The sequence below is a fragment of the Penaeus chinensis genome, chromosome 39, assembly GCF_019202785.1.
Source record: "Penaeus chinensis breed Huanghai No. 1 chromosome 39, ASM1920278v2, whole genome shotgun sequence".
Taxonomy (NCBI): Eukaryota; Metazoa; Arthropoda; class Malacostraca; order Decapoda; family Penaeidae; genus Penaeus; species Penaeus chinensis.
Window position 1 is genome coordinate 20,247,453 of NC_061857.1, and position 17,500 is coordinate 20,264,952.

Genomic DNA, 17,500 nt, shown 5'->3' on the forward strand with positions numbered 1-17,500 from the left:
TTTTTGTTTTCAATATTTTTTTTGGTATTAGGATGATGGTGGTGATGGTGATGATTGTTATTATTGCTATTATTACTGTTATTATAATTAATATTATTAGTATTATTAATATTATATATTATTATTATTATTATTATTATTATTATTGTTATTATTATTGTTATATATTGTTTTATTATTAGTATTAGTATTAGTATTATTGTTATTATTATTATAATACATTGTTATTGTTATATTATTGTTATTATTATTATTATTGTTATTATTATTATCACTATTATTGCTATAATTATTATTGTTGTTGCTATTGTTATCATTATTATTATTGTTGTTATTATTATTATTTTTATTATTATTATTTTTATTTTTATTTTTTGTTATCATCATCATCAATATTATTATCACTATTACAATAGTACATAATACAATTTGCTTACCTGGCCAGATCTTTCTCACATTGTTATGCATGAGACACCAGGCTGAAGTGTGTCCCCCACACTTGGTTATATATCTGTTGTTGTAATTGCAGTCATATAATGGATGAGTCATATGTTATCATAGAATTAGCCGGTAGTAATTGGTTTGTTTTCTTCCTGGCAGAGTGACGAGCTGTTCTCCATCTGCACTGATCCGGTGTTCATGTCAGTACGAACAGGAGAATGAAGTGATGGCGTTTTGGTAGACGTGCTTTCTTATTTTTTTTAAGGCAGTACAGATAAATTCAAAACAGGAAAAAGAGAAAGAGAGAGAAAAAAAAAAAAGAAAGTGAGAATGAAAGGATTACCTAAACGCTGGTGAACGTGTAATTTCCCAGAGTTTTGATGAGCCACGAAGAAGATGTGATTTCCTGGTGATTTCTCCATTTCCTCCTTACTCTACTTGTGCGTGTGAGACAGTGACCCTAATAGGTGCTATGCCATATGACTTGAAAGAATCGTAGAAAGCTGAAGATGCTATCAAAAGTGAGTGACATGGTGGATGCCAGATCTAGAGGAGGATAAACAGACAGTGGAAGCAAGTTCCTTAGGGTTGTCAAGATGCCTTCCTTGCTAGCTTGTTTTGTGTGCGGAGGGAAGGGGGAGAGTGACGATGTGCGGGTGCTTGATTACCGTCACTCTGCTCTCAATGACGTGCCTGCAGATGTGTTTGCTTCAGAACGCACGTTGGAGGAGCTGCTCTTGGATTCCAATCAGGTAGGTCCTTAAGTTGCCCTTTGTGTGTGTCTATGAAAACCAAAGAGCAGTGATGTTATTTCAAGTTTAAAAGTTTGCTAATTGAGAAACTGGTTTTGGGAGTTAGTAATATGCATGCATGGAAGACTCATTCTGGCCCCAAATAAGAACCTCAGTGCAAGAGCAGTACTTGCATTGCTTTTGATTAGTTTTGTTAACATTTCCTTTTTGCAGTTGGAATGGGTTGATAGGTATTGCATATGAGATTATATTTGTCATAAGAAAGGTATAGGGGTAGGATGGATGTAAGAGAACCTTTTGTAATTATTTTTTGATGTGTGCACAATAACGTTTAGAAAAATGAATGAAGCTTTGAACTATAGTGATACACCCTATGATCAAGTTTCATGAATGGAGAAAAAAGAGGAGGTAATGCTAACAAGACAGATCCTCTTAACCATGTTTCCGGTTCATAATGTGTGCTCCTGTCTTTCCAGCTGACTGAGTTACCTCGTCAGCTGTTCTACTGCCATGGCTTGAGGGAGCTTGGGCTAAGTGATAATGAGTTGACATCCCTTCCTCCAGCTGTGGCATCCCTCATCAATTTAACTTCCATAGACCTCAGCAAAAATGGTAAGTGCAGTGTAGTAGTTCTGTGTCAGTCCTCACAGTTTTTGCCTTGTGAAAGAGTGTTGGAATTAGAATAGGGGTGATGTGTGTATTGATTTAAGCCAAAAAAAAAAAAAAAAAAAAAATGCTTGTTTGATAAATATATATATTTTTTTTTTCAAACACTGGACAGGAAAAGGTCACTGCTTCTTGTAGTTGTTCATTGCATTAAATCCTACATATTTCATGTCAAAATAAATGTCTTCCAGTGTGGACATTTGCTTGAAGATCAGTAAAAGAATGTCAGCATTTTTAAGGTCAATTCTTACATATGTCAGTCAAGTTAAGGAAGTTTGGTATTTTTGTCACTCACTTTAGTTTGATACATTTCATTGCTTGTAAGTGTTAAATGCGATATTCTTTTTTCCTAGTTGCATATGTACTGGTTATTTCCAGAATATTTTTTAAGCTATAATCACACACTATTAACAACCTAAATGCTTCTTCTTTTCCTTACTCAGCCATATCAGACATCCCAGACAATATTAAAGGCTGCAAGCAACTTGCTGTGGTGGATGCCAGTATCAACCCCCTGTGTCGTCTACCTGAGGGTTTCACACAGCTGCTTTCTCTGCAAGAACTTTATCTGAATGACACTTTCTTGGTAGGTAGACTTTCTGGTCAGAGACTGCTTTGACCGTGACCTGCTCAGCTGGTTATTTTAGTTTACGTCCATGAGTTACTCCTTTTCGATGATGCTGATGAGGGTGTGCATTGATTCTCAATAATGGGGGCTGTATCTTAGTGTTGAACATTATTTTGCTCCATCAGTTGGGAACTAAGAGCTGAAAATAAATGAAGAGGTTTACATAGAAACTTATATTATTGCATTAATTGGTATCTTACTTTCTTTTTTCAAAACTTAATTTAAACGATATGCATTTTCCAGGAATACCTTCCCGCTAACTTTGGCCGATTATCCAAGTTGAAGATTTTGGAGTTAAGGGAAAACCAGCTGAATACGTTGCCAAAGTCCATCGCACGTCTCACAAACCTGCAGCGCTTGGACATTGGGCAGAATGACTTCTCTGAATTGGTGAGCTTTTACTTTGTTTTGGTCATTAGAAACATTTACATTCATTGCATGGTGAATGATATTTAAGAATTCAGGTTGTAAACTTATGCAGACTATTATGTTAAATGATTTTGTTTATGATATGAAACTCTAATAATTGTCTCTGTCTTTGTTTTCAGCCAGAGGTGATTGGAAGTCTTGGCAACTTGACTGAACTCTTGTTCGACAATAACAAAGTGAAGTCACTTCCACCCATGATGGGCAAATTGAAGAAACTGCTTCATGTTGACGCATCAAAGAATAAAATAGACTGGGTCTCTGGAGAACTGGAAAACTGTGCAGTGCTCACAGATTTACATCTCTCATCCAATAATCTTAAGGTAATCTTCAGGAGCATTTAACAGTGCAGTTGCCTTTTCAATCTTCAATTTTCCAGTTTCCATGATATTCAACAAAGTTCTGTCCAGTGGAATATTCTACAGTTATGCACTGAATTAAACTAATAAGTGTATTCTCTCTTCCAGGAACTGCCGGAGAGTCTGGGAGGTTGTAGTCAGTTGCAACTTTTGCGTCTGGATGACAATGCCCTGACTCACCTCCCTGAGTCGCTTGGTGGTCTGGCAGCCCTTGAGGAACTGGTTGTCACTCAGAACGACCTGGAGACTTTGCCAGCCTCAATTGGGCTACTTCGTGCTCTGCATACTCTCCATGTGGATGATAATCTCATAACAGGTATGGAAGACATTTGTATGTCATATTTTGAGAAATTATGAGAAATAGAGTTTGTCACATCTATTTCTATATTTTAGGATTTGATGTGTAAGATTATTAATATTGCTATTGTTGTTGTTATCATTATTATTATTGTTATTATTATTATTATTATTATTATTATTATTATTATTATTAAATTTTAAGGATATAATTGATCATGGGCTTGGACATTGTAAATTCTCCCATTAAAATGCTATTTATAATTAATTATGAATAAAGGCCTGAAATTACTTGATAGCTACGTTCCTCACCATACCCCACACTTCATTGCAGAGTTACCACCAGAAATTGGTTCTTGCATTCAGTTGACAGTCCTTACCGCTGCATCAAATAGACTGACGAGTGTCCCTGCTGAACTGGGTCACCTTCCAAAATTGGCAGTTCTAAATCTTTGTGATAATTTGATTCCTCATCTGCCTGTATCACTTACAAAACTAAAGGTAAGTCCTTCCTGTTAACTTGTTAGTTACTGGTAAGTAGCAAATAATAGTAAACTGTTATATTTATTTATTTATTCATTTTTGTAAAATTTTTCATTTTTTATTATTATTATTATCATTATTATTTTTTTTATTCAGAAGAATAAGAGATTTATTATAAGAAGGGGACTGATTAAGGTTTCACTTAAATTAATGGATGATATTTTATTTTTATAATATTTGTAGGGGTTACTGTGGAATTCCTCTTTACAAAAGTAAACTTTTCTTTTCAGCTAAGGGCTTTGTGGCTTTCTGAAAACCAGAACAAGCCACAGGTCCAGTTGCAATCAGACACACTGCCAGAAACAGGGCAGCGTGTTCTAACATGTTTCATGCTACCACAGCAAGTTCGCTCTCATCAGCCAGGTAAATTTTTTTTTGTGGTGAATGCAGTTTCTCTCCTTTTTTTTCTATGTATCTATTCCAATGCACAGATATTTATAGCCTTTATTTTTCTTAGACATTATGTGTTTTTTGGCCAGTGTTTTCATTAAAAAAAAAAAAAAAATTAAGTGTACTGTAGCTCCTGTCCATGTATTTTGATAGACAATGTGACCTTTCATGGTTGTATTTAAAACTAACTAGATGGGGATTCATCATTACTCTACTATGAATGTTATTTAAATGATTTTTTTCATCAATTTAATAACAGAAATGGTGGTTGAGACGGACACCTTCCCAGGCCAGGGATGGGATGAGCAGAGGAGAGCAAAAACTCTTATTAAGTTTGCCTTTGATGGTGATGTTGACAAACCAGGCCGCTTGACACGAGCCCCAACACCCTACCCCAAAGAACTCAAGGCACTCGCCAAGCATGCTCGTAACTTGCACAGCTTGCAGAAGGACCCCTCACGACAATTTGTGCTCGGGCGTTCAGAGGATGCTGGCAGGGTGTCATCTCCCGCACAGCCTGCTAAAGAGGACAGTGAAGTGGCTTCAGGCAGGCGGGTAAGAGGTCTTTTTGGGTTGAGAATGAGATACCTCTTTTAACAATATTGTCGTTCGATTTCAGTCAGTGGAATCCTTGTTTTGAGCTTGCATGCAGACTAGATTTGCTTTGCTTTATGATAGGCTAGAAACGATTATTTGTTCATAAAGATGTTCTTTTGCTTTTTATTTTACTTATTAATTTTTTTTTGTGTGTGTGTATGTTTTAAGTCAAACTGATAGAGCTTAAATGCAGTTTAAAGCAAAATGCATTTAGTAGAAGTATGAAGTATTTTGCATGTTGTTATATAAAATGTTTTTGCTCTTATAAATAGGCATGTTAATAAGTATTTCATTTTCAAGAAGAATGTATATAAATATTAAAATAGTATACATGCAAATAGGATATCTGTCATCATTCATGAATGCTGGAAAAAGGCATGCATAAACACCCTTATGCTTTGTAGGAAAGTTTTTATATTTTTATTCAATTTTTTATTTTATTTATTTATTTATTTATTTATTTTTATAATGTATGTATATATATACATATTTTTTACTCACAAAGAAATTTTGTCATGTATTAGGACTCAGATAGTGCTCTGAGGCAGCCACTAATAGAACGCACGGCAAAGTCTGGGGCTCCTGTAGATGATTCTGTGGATGCAGAGGATGCTAGTACGCCCCTGACTGTTGTAGAACCACAGGTGGATGAACGGCCACAGTTGAGAGAAGCTCGGAATGTGCGCAAGAGCTCAAACCCTGATCCCAGTGTGTCTAATGCACCTAAGAGCATGAATTCTAATGGTACAAGTGCTGGTGGGACAGACCTACCCTATACTATTGGGGATAGGAAAGTGTTTGGCCATGCACAGGTAAATGCAGAGCATGCTTTTTTCCCATCCTCTTCTTTTCTGTCAGTTTTCCTGTCTGTCTGTGTTTCCTTTTTAATCTCTCTCTCCTCTCCTCTCTCTCTCTCTCCTCTCCTCTCTCTCTCTCCTCTCCTCTCTCTCTCTCCTCTCCTCTCTCTCTCTCCTCTCTCTCTCTCTCTCTCTCTCTCTCTCTTCTCTCTCTCTCTCTCCTCTCTCTCCTCTCCTCTCTCTCTCTCCTCTCTTCTCTCTCTCTCTTCCTCTCCTCTCTCTCTCTCCTTCTCCTCTCTCTTCTCTCTCCTCTCTCTCTCCTCTCTCTCTCTCTCTCTCTCTCTCTCTCTCTCTCTCTCTCTTCTCCTCTTCTCTCCTCTCCTCTCTCTCCTCTCCTCTCTCTCTCTCTCTCTCTCCTCTCTCTCTCCTCTCTCTCTCTCTCTCTCTCTCTCTCTCTCTCTCCTCTCTCTCTCTCTCTCTCTCTCTCTCTCTCTCTCTCTCTCTCTCTCTCTCTCTCTCTCTCTCTCTCTCTCTCTCTCTCTCTCTCTCTCTCTCTCTCTCTCTCTCTCTCTCTCTCTCTCTCTCTCTCCTCTCTCCTCTCCTCTCTCTCTCTCTCTCTCTCCTCTCTCTCTCTCTCTCTCTCTCTCTCTCTCTCTCTCTCTCTCTCTCTCTCTCTCTCTCTCTCTCTCTCTCTCTCTCTCTCTCTCTCTCTCTCTCTCTCTCTCTCTCTCTCTCTCTCTCTCTCTCTCTCTCTCTCTCTCTCTCCCCCCCCCCCCCCTCTCTCCCCCCTCTCTCCCCCCCCTCCCTCTCCCCCCCCTCTCTCTCCCTCTCCCTCTCCCTCTCTTTTTTTTTCTCTCTCTCTCTTCTCTTTTCTCTCTCTCTCTTCTCTTTTCTCTCTCTCTTCTCTTTTCTCTCTCTCTTCTTCTCTTTTCTCTCTCTCTTCTCTTTCTCTCTCTCTCTCTCTCTCTCTCTCTCTCTCTCTCTCTCTCTCTCTCTCTCTCTCTCTCTCTCTCTCTCTCTCTCTCTCTCTCTCTCTCTCTCTCGCTTACTCTCTCTTTCTCTTGCTCACTCTCTCTCTTTTTCTTTCTCTTTCTCTTTCTTACTCTTCCCCCATCTCACTTACTCACTCACTGTGTTTTTGTGTGTGTGATATATTCTGTTGATTGTTTTATTGAGATATGATTTGAATTTCCATGTGTTGAATGCAAGAGACCTTGATGACCACCATCCTTCACAGGTCATTGCCATGAAAGCTCCTGGAGACACAGTAACCAAAAACACAACCAGTCCAGCAGAGGAAAATGGAACCTCACAGCATCCCATGACTTCATCTGAGGGGTCTGGCCCTGCAGAAGGAGAGCAAGGAGGCGACACTCCGGACAAGCGCATCAAAAAGCCGCCACCTTACCACATAGCAGCCGTCATGTCAAGGCATGCAGCCGACTTCCAAGAGGCGAGTGTCGAGGTGTCTTCATCACAGGGAACAAATGCACAGGGAGGGGCTGGTCTGACTGTCAAGGATCTGCCAGGCTCACAGCAGGTATGACAGGGTTTAATTTGATATTGTATCATTGGTCAAAGTGTTTGAAAGTACTCAAGTGCATGTTGACATTTTTCGTGAGTATAGAAGTCATTGTAGAATGAATTTTGTTTTTGTAATTTTTTTAACCTACTTTATTCTGATTTTTTTCTGAAATGTAAAGAGGAAGTTGTGAAAAGGTGAATTTGTTGTTTTACAGCCATTAACTGTGTCATCAACCACTGCCATTGGTGAGGACGAAAACAATGACACAAGTAGTTCCAGTGACAGTGGCTATGGCAATGGGAAATCATCAAGTCAACAAAGTAAGTTTGCCAATAACTTATCTGTACACTAGTCAGAACTGGAGTGTTGGCTTCAAGAAATTCTGTATAACACGCTTTACACTTTTTCTTTCTTTCTTTCTTTTTCTCTTTTTTCAGAATGTATTTCCATTATTTGAAGAATATGTTGAATTTTGTGAATGTTTGGTTTTTTATATTGATTTTGTGTTATTATTAATTTTTTTTTTTTTTTTTTTCACAAAAGCTGCCGAAGAACAGCAGTGCAGTGATTCCTGTTCAAACTCACCATCCTCACCGCAGAATCTGACAGATTCCAGCATCACTATGCCCTCCACCCCCACCTCACCTTTAGGGAGTGCAGGATCAGCTGCACCATCCTCGAAATCCTTCATGGTTACAAGTTCCATGAGGCCCCCAAGTACTCATTTGTCGCCCATCACTACCACAGGGTCTCTTCCATCAGACCGCCACTCATATGCTGCTCCACAGCATTCCTCCTCACCACTTGTGCAAGCCTCCATGGGACAGCATATATATTCTTCTGGCCACTTGTCATATTCACAAAAAATGCAGACTAACACTACTATGACCAATGCTCGCCCAGCCTCCATTGCGGCAGGGCAACAGCTGGAGAATCAGAATAGTGGCTCCATGCAGCGGCCTGGGTCTTTGGCTCTTGGCACGCTAGCAGATTCAGCACTTCTCAACCGGCTGCCTAGAGATCATCGACCAGGATCTTTGGCAGCACCTATCAATACTGTTGGCATCCCACCTGCTCCAACAAGGGCTGTGTCTCACATGGGATTGAATGTCTCCAGTCCAACAAGAGCACGTGATCCCACTATGTTCAGGAGCCAAGATTTATCACGAGCTGGACGCGGATTGTCCGTAGCAGAGGAACGTTTCATTGGAACTGCTAGTGCTCGTCAGGAGAGCAATGGTCTTGTCTCCATTATTGACCAGGTGACTAATCCTTGTCAAGTTGGTACTCCAGTGATTAGGGAAGAGAGGGGAAAATATAGAGACTTTCAAGTAGTAGTGTACTTGTAATTTACTTCAAAGCTATATCCTGATGACATTTGAACAGAGTTCAGTAAACAGAAACATAGGTCTCAAAGTCAGTAGAACCTTGTAGAAATTACCAGTCTTGCTGTCTATCATTATTTTTGACATCAGTCTAATTTGCTTCATTTTTCAGGTAACAAGCAGTTTGCTGGAACATGGGGATAGTCCCCCTCCCAAGACTCCAGTGACCCCTAGTGCTCCTTCTTCCACTTTTCCTACCACTTCACCCACAACAGCAACACCTCCATCCAAGCTGGCAGGCACCCAAGTCACCAGTGATAGGATACCCTTATCAGCATCTGATTCTACAACATCAGAATCCTATGTGACTAGTGATACAAGTGGCAGATCCTCCCTCTCTTATCAACGTGGTGTGGGTTCATCCCTGACCAGTAGTGGTGGACTCACCAACTTCACTCAAGACCAACCTCGAGGTGAGGTTTTGCATCCAACTCCACATCGACCACATATTATCTCTCCTTCAGGCTCCAGACATGGATTAGACTCTCTGCAAGACCCCAGTGTGGGTACTCCAGATAAGGTAGCAATGGGAGTCCCTCAACATATTGAGACTGGGACTTCCCCTCCCAGAACAGCACCTAAGCCTCAGTCAAGAATCCCAGCACTCAGTCCAGAGAGTTATCCTGGTGTTACACCTGGTAAGGCAAATCATAAAACAAGCTTTGACTCTCCTGCTAGTCACAGTCCTGCTCAGATGACAGAATCTCGCATACCCTCTATAGGCAACATTGGCCGTTCTCCCAGTAACTTGACCAGTGAAAGATCAAATGAGAGTCATGTCTTACCTGAGTCAAGAATACCAACCCTTGGTGCCATGGGAAGAAGCCCAAGCAATCTCAATCATGAAAGTAAGACAGAAAGTAGAATTCCAACTCTTAATAACATGGGACATAGTTCCTCCAACTTACTACATGATAAGCAGACTTCAGGAGAATCACGAATACCCACTCTTGGAAGCACTGGGAGAAGCCAAAGCAACCTTGGTCATGAAGCACCAACTACACCCGAGTCTCGTATTCCAACAATAGGTGCAGTGGGTAGAACATCTAGTAACTTGACACGTGAATCCATTGGGCTGAAAAAGCCTGCCAGCTCACATGAAGGAGTCACAAAACCTGCATCAAATCTTAACACACCACAGCAGCTTAGAACAGCTGGAATGAATGGATCAGGTATTCCAAGTTTAGCCTCACAGGGGAGAAGCAATAGCAGCTTAGGATCAGGCATCCCAAGTCCAAGCCCAACTTCTGCAGGGTTAAGAACTGGCATCCCCAAGCATGATGCGACAGATGGGCTAACCAAGAAGCCACTGGTGTATGGAGGAACAAGCCAAGTGTCCTCCACATCTCGCCTCCAGTCCCCAAGTTATTCAAGTGGCATTAGGCCCCCTACCTATTCATCAGCTAGTCCTCTGCCCAGTCCAGTCCAACACCCATCTGGCAGTTTTACCCAGTCCCCAGGTTACTCATCTGGCATCCGACCACCCTCTATCAATTCAGCAATTAACACCCCAGGTATTCCACTACCTTCTTCAGGATCTACAAGCCACCTGACCAACCCAGGGTCAAGAGGGTCAATCACGTCAACAGGATCTGGGACTCGCATTCCAATGGTTGCAGGTTTGTAGTTTTTTGGTTACTTATAGTTGGCTAGTTGAGTTTTGTAAGTTTAGACTTTGACAGTGCTATTTTAATCTTTTAAGTGTTTTTGAAGCTTCATTGGCTTATATAACTCCATTACCTATTTATTTATATATATATTTTTTTTTTATTTATGTATTTATTTTTATTATCATTATTATTTTGGTATAACTTCTTATAAAATATTCTTTGTAACAGGAAATTCTGCATCAAGACTCCCTGCACCCAGTGCCAACAAGCACCGTGTGTCTCCATCAGCACAAAATGCAGATAACAAGACAAACAATTCAGCGTGGATGTTTGGCCAGCACAAAAATGCCCGTGTGGTATGTCAGAATGTACGTACGCTGGACTAACACAATAACAGTGAGGATACTGCAAAGCTTTCTTTTTCTTAGATAGGAGCAGTATTTCTCTTTGTTTTTTTTATATATATATATATTTTGTTTGATCAGAAAGATGCATACTTAACCAATTACTTGTTTTCCAGTGTGCTAGTGCATATGATACTTACAAAATAGCTTCTTAACTGCCAGCAGTTTGAGCAAAGTATCTTTAAGGCTGACGTGCTGAATTGGTGCTAATAGCTATTAATAGCATTTATAAGTTCAAGCTTCTAGCTCATCAACTTGCCATAGAGTGCAGCTGGCCAGTTTTATAACCAAGGTTTATGTTTTCTTAGAATTGATGTTCACTTGAAAGAACAGCTGTAGTAGGTAGTTACTAAGTGCAGTAAGATACAAACAGGTCAGACTTAACAGTATAATCAAATCCAGTGAGTAAAATTTCTGCTAACACTGAAGAAGCTGGTGTTTTCTACAATGGCTGAACCACATTGTTGTTGGTAGGATTGGGATCTTCCAGGAATTGTTTTACTAGTATGTTACATTTCTCTCAGTTAATGGATGTTGTAGTTATACTAAACATAAGGAAGTTATAGGATATAGGATGATTATTGGAAACTATTATGCAAGCATGATAAAGAGTTGAAAGGAATGAGAAAGAAGAAAGGAGATAATGAAACAAAATAGACAAGAGCAGGAACAGAGAGAAAAATATATCAGAGCCTAAGAAAAGGTGAAACAGGAGTAAGGAGGGGGATATATTCGAATAAGAAAAGTGGGAAATGGCAGTTAAAGGAAGAGCAATAGGGAGAAGCAGTTGAAATAAAAGGAAATAGGGAGTGATGATAGAGGAAAGTGGAGGTTGTTTTTTTAGTGTATGTGTGTGCATACTTGTGTGGCTGTGTGCCTTTTTATGGATACTTGTGTGTATTTGTAAATGTTTGCAATGTAGCTGAAAAGTTTAAAATATCTCAGGTATAAGTTTTTGAGGATACCTTAAGCAGCTGGTGAAGGATAAAGTTGCTGCCTTGTCTTTGCAATTAAGAGAGGTTTCATTAGGAAGACCAAGACCACTTCTGGACCAGTCTTTAATTTCCAACTGAGTAGCATGTGCACCATGAGTGCAGTGTGACCTCCATTCTGACTTTTAACCTTCTTGCTCCCTTCATGCTACAATCCAGTCCAGGAAGGTCTGGGTTCCTGAACGAAGAGTGTCCAAGTTTCACCTCAAATGGTAAATATCTTAGTCTCTCCAGCACTTGGAGTTTTTACAAGCCTGGGTACCCCAAAGGCAGCACCTCAAGGAACAGGGTAGAGCACCACAGTGTAACTGGGAACGCGAATGCAGGGTTCAGTTTCCTAGACACCAAGTGATATAGATTTGGTGTGCTTTTCAGTGTTTTGGGTCTTTCTTCTTTTTCTTTCTTTTTTTTTCCCTTTTTTTTTTTTTTTGCTCTTTCTTAACCCAATGGCGACGGGTCACGGCTATCGCCGTCATAACAATACGCACGATGTGAGGCGTGCGGCTGTCCGCAGCGGCGCCGCGCCAAAACGCCCCGAGGCAATGATTCGGCTTGATGGACCGATATCACGCGCTCAGAGTTGGCGCGTTGCCGCCGTTCGCCAGAGCGTAGAGTTTTTTTTAATTTGCTATACCCGGCGCCATTGGGTTAATTTATTTTTCCTTCCTTCCTTCCTGTTTTAATTTCTTCCTTTTTTTAAATGTACTTTACAGATAATTTCGGACACATTTTGACTCCTGCAAAGGAAAAGGGAATTAATTAAGGAAGAATGTTTGTTGCATACCATTGCATATGTTTCACATTGTTTACGTCTGAACTTATTGAGTCATGTCTACTACTTTTACAAATCAGGTTATTTCATTCAGTGTTATTGTTCAAGTAATGTGTCATAGTAGAGGTGTATGTTTCTTCTTTTATGGTAATTGCACCTAAAAGAAATGTTTAAAAAATGGTGAGACTCTCCCTAAATTTTTGCACTTTGATGAGGTGGTTCTGCTGGAAAGTTCCCTTGGATGCTTGTGCTTGATGGAGCAGTACTTTGAGTTATGTATGGATGCTTTGTATTGTTTACTGCACGGATATTTTGGTAAATGGTAGTTACCTGCTTGATTTGCCTTGTAAAATGGTTGACAGCATATATTCCTGTTAATGTTCCTGTTTGTGCATTTTTTTTATACATTATTATTATATATTTTTATTACAGATATAAGCATGCTGCCAAGTCTGCCACTTACAGAAGCATGCGCGCGCGTGCGTGCACACACACACACACACACACAGACACAGACACAGACACACACACACACACACACACACACACACACACACACACACACACACACACACACACACACACACACACTCTCTCTCTCTCTCTCTCTCTCTCTCTCTCTCTCTCTCTCTCTCTCTCTCTCTCTCTCTCTCTCTCTCTCTCTCTCTCTCTCTCTCTCTCTCTCTCTCTCTCTCTCTCATGCATATATATTTGTGTCCATATGCATGAAAATTAACAATCACAAATACATAAAAAACTAAAAATTGCATTAATCCTTCATTCATTCAGCTGAAGGTCTACACAAGCACAAGCACACAGTCATTTAATTTATGAATTGATATTTTAGATAGGTATAATCAACAACAACAACAACAACAACAACAACAACAACAACAAAACTCTCTCTCTTTTTATCTATAAATTGCATGAACTTGGGTAGCCTGAGCAAGATATCTCCATGTCTGATTTGTAAATATGACTGGTGTATTTTCCAAAGAGATTTTTGTTTTCAAACTTTATCTTTCTTAACCCAATGGCACCAGGGATGGCTTATACATACATGCCATGCCTACAGTTAGTTTCATTTATTATTATTATATTTACACATTGATGGCTTCACAAGTACTTAATCACCAGTGAGTCAATTATAGTACTGCATATCTCTCCCATTTACCCTTCTTGATTTTTGGAAATATTTTCTTGTACCTTATATTACTATTAGTAATGTAAACCCCTATGATCTGGGTGACATGACCACCATGTCATGAAAAAATTTGGCTGAGGGCAAGGATAATGGGAACTTGCTTCAATGAGAATTTCAGCTGAAGGCCGGAGGGGCAGGAATGACTCACCTCGAGTGCATAAGGCTCTTAGAGGGTGACTTAGTGGGTATTTAGGAAAGGAATCTTGCATCATTTCCATTGATAAATAAATGTTGAATGTACCATTCATGAGCCATGACAGGATGAGTGCTGGCTCTTCCAGTCCGGGAAAGGTGAAATCAGGTGAGGTCATGAGGCCTATGGAGTTAATCCTTGTTGGTTGAGCACTTGTGGAGCCATATGACAGTGAACACTACATATTCCAGGCGGCTTTGGGTTTCTTAATTCTTAAAACATCCTTGTAAATAAAAACCTTCCTTTAATATCTGTGGCTTGAAAAAGGGAGTTATTATTGTATTGATTATTATTTCTATCATCATTACTTGTATCATCGTTGGTATGATTATAATTTATAGTGGATAATGATGACATTGGTAGAACCTTTATCATTAGTATCATACATTTTCATTTATTCTAAGTGCAATGGAGGTTATCATGGTCTTGAAGTATGACTTGTGGTTATTTTTCATATAGTTATAAATGTTAGTTTATATGTCTAAAATGTATTTTTATTACTTTTTTCACAGTTCCCGGTAGTGATAGAGAAAAATCCAGGCCTTGGCTTCACGATTGGGCTGTCAGATTCTGACGCAGAAGATAAGGTACATCTGTTCTTTCTTGACATTTGTAGTTTTGCAAAAGTTGTATGTTCCTGCCTTTATTCCTGCTAGGGATCATTTCCAATGGTTATTATTTTTGTGGGCCAATATTAGCATTAGAATTTATTTGTTTTTCCAATAGTTATTATTTTTGTTGGCCTATATAAGCATTAGAATTTATTTTATTTTATCTACTTTTCCCAGAGTATTTATGTGACGAGTGTCGCAGGAGGGGGGGCAGCATCCTCAGCCCTCAAAGTTGGGGACAAGTTGCTACAGGTGGATGGGGTTGACCTGCGACTAGCGGACTTGCACACCGCAACTTCTATCCTCAACAAGACCTCCAACACTGTTAACCTGATGGTGTCCCGACTCCAGTGATCTTCGTTGTTGTCAGATATTTTTTTTTCTTTCTCTTTTTATTCTTTTATGTAACAGAGTATGAATAACCAGCAACTTGTAGCAGTTGAGAGAGATGTTGTCTTTTAAGGATAGTTGGCTTTATGGTGAACTTTCTGTACATTTTGGCAGTGTTTGTGATTGTCAAATAAAGAGCTGATGCTGTAGCATTCCTCTCTCCTTTTTTATTTATTTTAATATCTTCTTTTTATTTGTGTTTACTTCCTGCTACCAACCACAAAATCCTTCTTAAGTTGTTTTGGTTGGTGAAAATCCACAAGGTAATGTATGTTTGCAAAAACTACATAGGGATATTCTTTTTAATTTATTAAATACATTGACACAAAAGAAGAGAACTAGAGGTGTTACTGGCTGCATTTATGATGATGTACCTCAAGAATATACATTGTATCATCCATTTAATGAGGTATTTGCTTTGATGGAACAGGCCTTTGGAAACAGGATACAGGTTTTAGGTGAAAATTGATAGAGTACTGATTAATTCGAAGATAGATATTGAAGTGCCTTTAAGTCACAATTTAAACAGTACAAAAGAAAGTTGTGCAAATTATATATGTTAAATCCTCAGATGAAGTTTTGTAGTTCCAAATGCAGTATGAAGTTCAAGTTAACAGAAAAGAAACTGCAATTTACACAAGGCCTTTATACCTGTGTTAATTTTCCTTCTGTAAATCTAAATATTTATTGATGTAAATGACATGCAACCCTAATTGAAACTATTGCACCTTTTATTGTCAATGTATTTTATATGTGTTTGATGTCATCAAGCAGATACTATAAATTTTTTAAATTTAAAGAGCCAAGTAAAAATTCAGAGTTTCCTTCAGTAGACTAAAAAAAATGAGTAATACTTCATATACGAAATTATGTTTTACCCTCTATTTTGCTGACCACAAGGTTCTAATTGCAATATCAGTGTGCTTCTGAGAAGCTCTATTTTATTCTTGCCTATTCATGATGATATAACCATAGCTATAACATACTGATAATTGTTTGGTGTCTGCCATGCACTCTGTCTGTATGTGGAAGGAAGTTTAACATAAACATTGTGGTAATGATAAGTACAGTAGTTATGTACTGCCTTTCATCATATTCACATTGCAAAACTGTGAAGAAAATTTGCTTCAGAAGTCTAGCTCTGCTTATGTGCTGCCCTTGCTTAATAACAAATTTAATAAATAAAAACTACTTATTTATTATGATAGAGAGTTGGAATAATGGTGCCTTTTTATGAGTGAATAAGTGCAAAATACTAAAGATTTACAATGTATTACTTTGTAGTATATGGCAATTTATGCTAAAGATGAAATATCTGAGTAAATTCCTGTGAAACCCTGAGTAACAGTCACTTCATGTCTAAAACTTGATATTAGCCATTCCATATAGTTGGCTTTATATTTTATTTTGTGTGGTTTTAAACAAACTTCTTTATTGAAGTTATTTTAATCTTGCATCAAGCACTGTTCTTTGAAAACTGTTGTCTTGTTAACCCAATAAATAAATGAATAAAAAATGGGGAAAATGCTGTGCTCATTTTCTATATTTTTTGTAAAATGTCTCTGCACATAGATGGTTCTGCTAGTGCTTCGCCACAAAGGAGTCAATTAGTAGACCTTGTGACCTTACCTGATTTGAAATGGCGGGAAATTTTTTTTTTTTTACTAATGCTATGAATATCGATGGTGTTATTTTTATTATAACATTATAATTACTATAATGTTATAAACATTAGTAACAGCAAAATAAGATAACGTAAAATATTTTCCTAAGTCAAAGAAAAGGGTAAACGGGCAAGACAGGCAGTACTCATAACTGGCTCATTGGTCATTTAGTACAAGTGTAGCCATCTATGTGTAAAAACAATCAAACAACTCACAGTGGGCATAGTACATATGTGCACGTAATGCCCATCGGTATTGGGTTGATATATTACTGCCAACAGTCCTGCTGTATATTAACTATAGAAGTGTTATATGAAATACTCTGATGATGTTAGCATTAATAATGCTTGAAGATGTTTTTTTTTATGAGGATAATTTTTGCCCTTTAATATTCCCTGTCTTGTTCACTCATTTCTGCCTTTGAGAATAATGATGTATTGTGTGTGTTATTAAGTTATTTACTTGGTGCAGGAATTTTTGTGCTTTTGTTGAAAAAAGGTCTATCGTAATGTAAATATAAAGTTTGTGTATTCTGAATAACTACTGAGTTATTGCACAATTACATGAAGTACTTGCTGGATGAAGAATCTATTGTGTACTTAATTATTTTCCATGAAAATAAATAATGAAATATTTCCATAAGCTTATTTTGCATAGAATTTCTCAAATTTGATTTTATGATTTGAAACTTACAGAACTGTGAATAGAATTGGTAGAGTTATCACACATAGCTTTATGTATGTTAATGCCAAGCTGTATGCCTCTAAAATGGGCAGGTGCATGCTTTATTTCCAACTGACTGCCTTCATGTGGAAGGGATACATGATTATACTACTTCATTTTTTGTACAATGC

At 38.4% G+C, this 17,500-nt stretch overlaps 1 protein-coding gene across 7 annotated transcripts in view; it reads left to right on the forward strand.

The window, feature by feature from the left end:
• The window catches only part of LOC125046391 (mucin-12-like), a 29,089-nt gene extending 13,951 nt beyond the window's left edge, over positions 1 to 15,138 (forward strand). For 4 of the 7 annotated variants that reach the window (XM_047644137.1, XM_047644135.1, XM_047644139.1 and 1 more), the window contains exons 2-18: positions 601 to 1,193; positions 1,670 to 1,805; positions 2,303 to 2,445; positions 2,731 to 2,877; positions 3,036 to 3,236; positions 3,381 to 3,588; positions 3,904 to 4,070; positions 4,343 to 4,475; positions 4,762 to 5,057; positions 5,624 to 5,911; positions 7,134 to 7,436; positions 7,636 to 7,741; positions 7,965 to 8,683; positions 8,919 to 10,425; positions 10,645 to 10,784; positions 14,494 to 14,568; positions 14,770 to 15,138. In XM_047644137.1, the coding sequence (XP_047500093.1) occupies positions 1,038 to 1,193; positions 1,670 to 1,805; positions 2,303 to 2,445; positions 2,731 to 2,877; positions 3,036 to 3,236; positions 3,381 to 3,588; positions 3,904 to 4,070; positions 4,343 to 4,475; positions 4,762 to 5,057; positions 5,624 to 5,911; positions 7,134 to 7,436; positions 7,636 to 7,741; positions 7,965 to 8,683; positions 8,919 to 10,425; positions 10,645 to 10,784; positions 14,494 to 14,568; positions 14,770 to 14,946 (4,902 nt within the window). In that variant the 5' untranslated portion in view covers positions 601 to 1,037 and the 3' untranslated portion in view covers positions 14,947 to 15,138. Of the gene's footprint in view, positions 1 to 600; positions 1,194 to 1,669; positions 1,806 to 2,302; positions 2,446 to 2,730; positions 2,878 to 3,035; positions 3,237 to 3,380; positions 3,589 to 3,903; positions 4,071 to 4,342; positions 4,476 to 4,761; positions 5,058 to 5,623; positions 5,912 to 7,133; positions 7,437 to 7,635; positions 7,742 to 7,964; positions 8,684 to 8,918; positions 10,426 to 10,644; positions 10,785 to 11,971; positions 12,025 to 14,493; positions 14,569 to 14,769 lie in introns of all 7 variants that reach the window. The other 3 variants (XR_007116647.1, XM_047644140.1, XM_047644141.1) reach the window with 3 other exon arrangements.
• Positions 15,139 to 17,500: the final 2,362 nt, after the last annotated feature.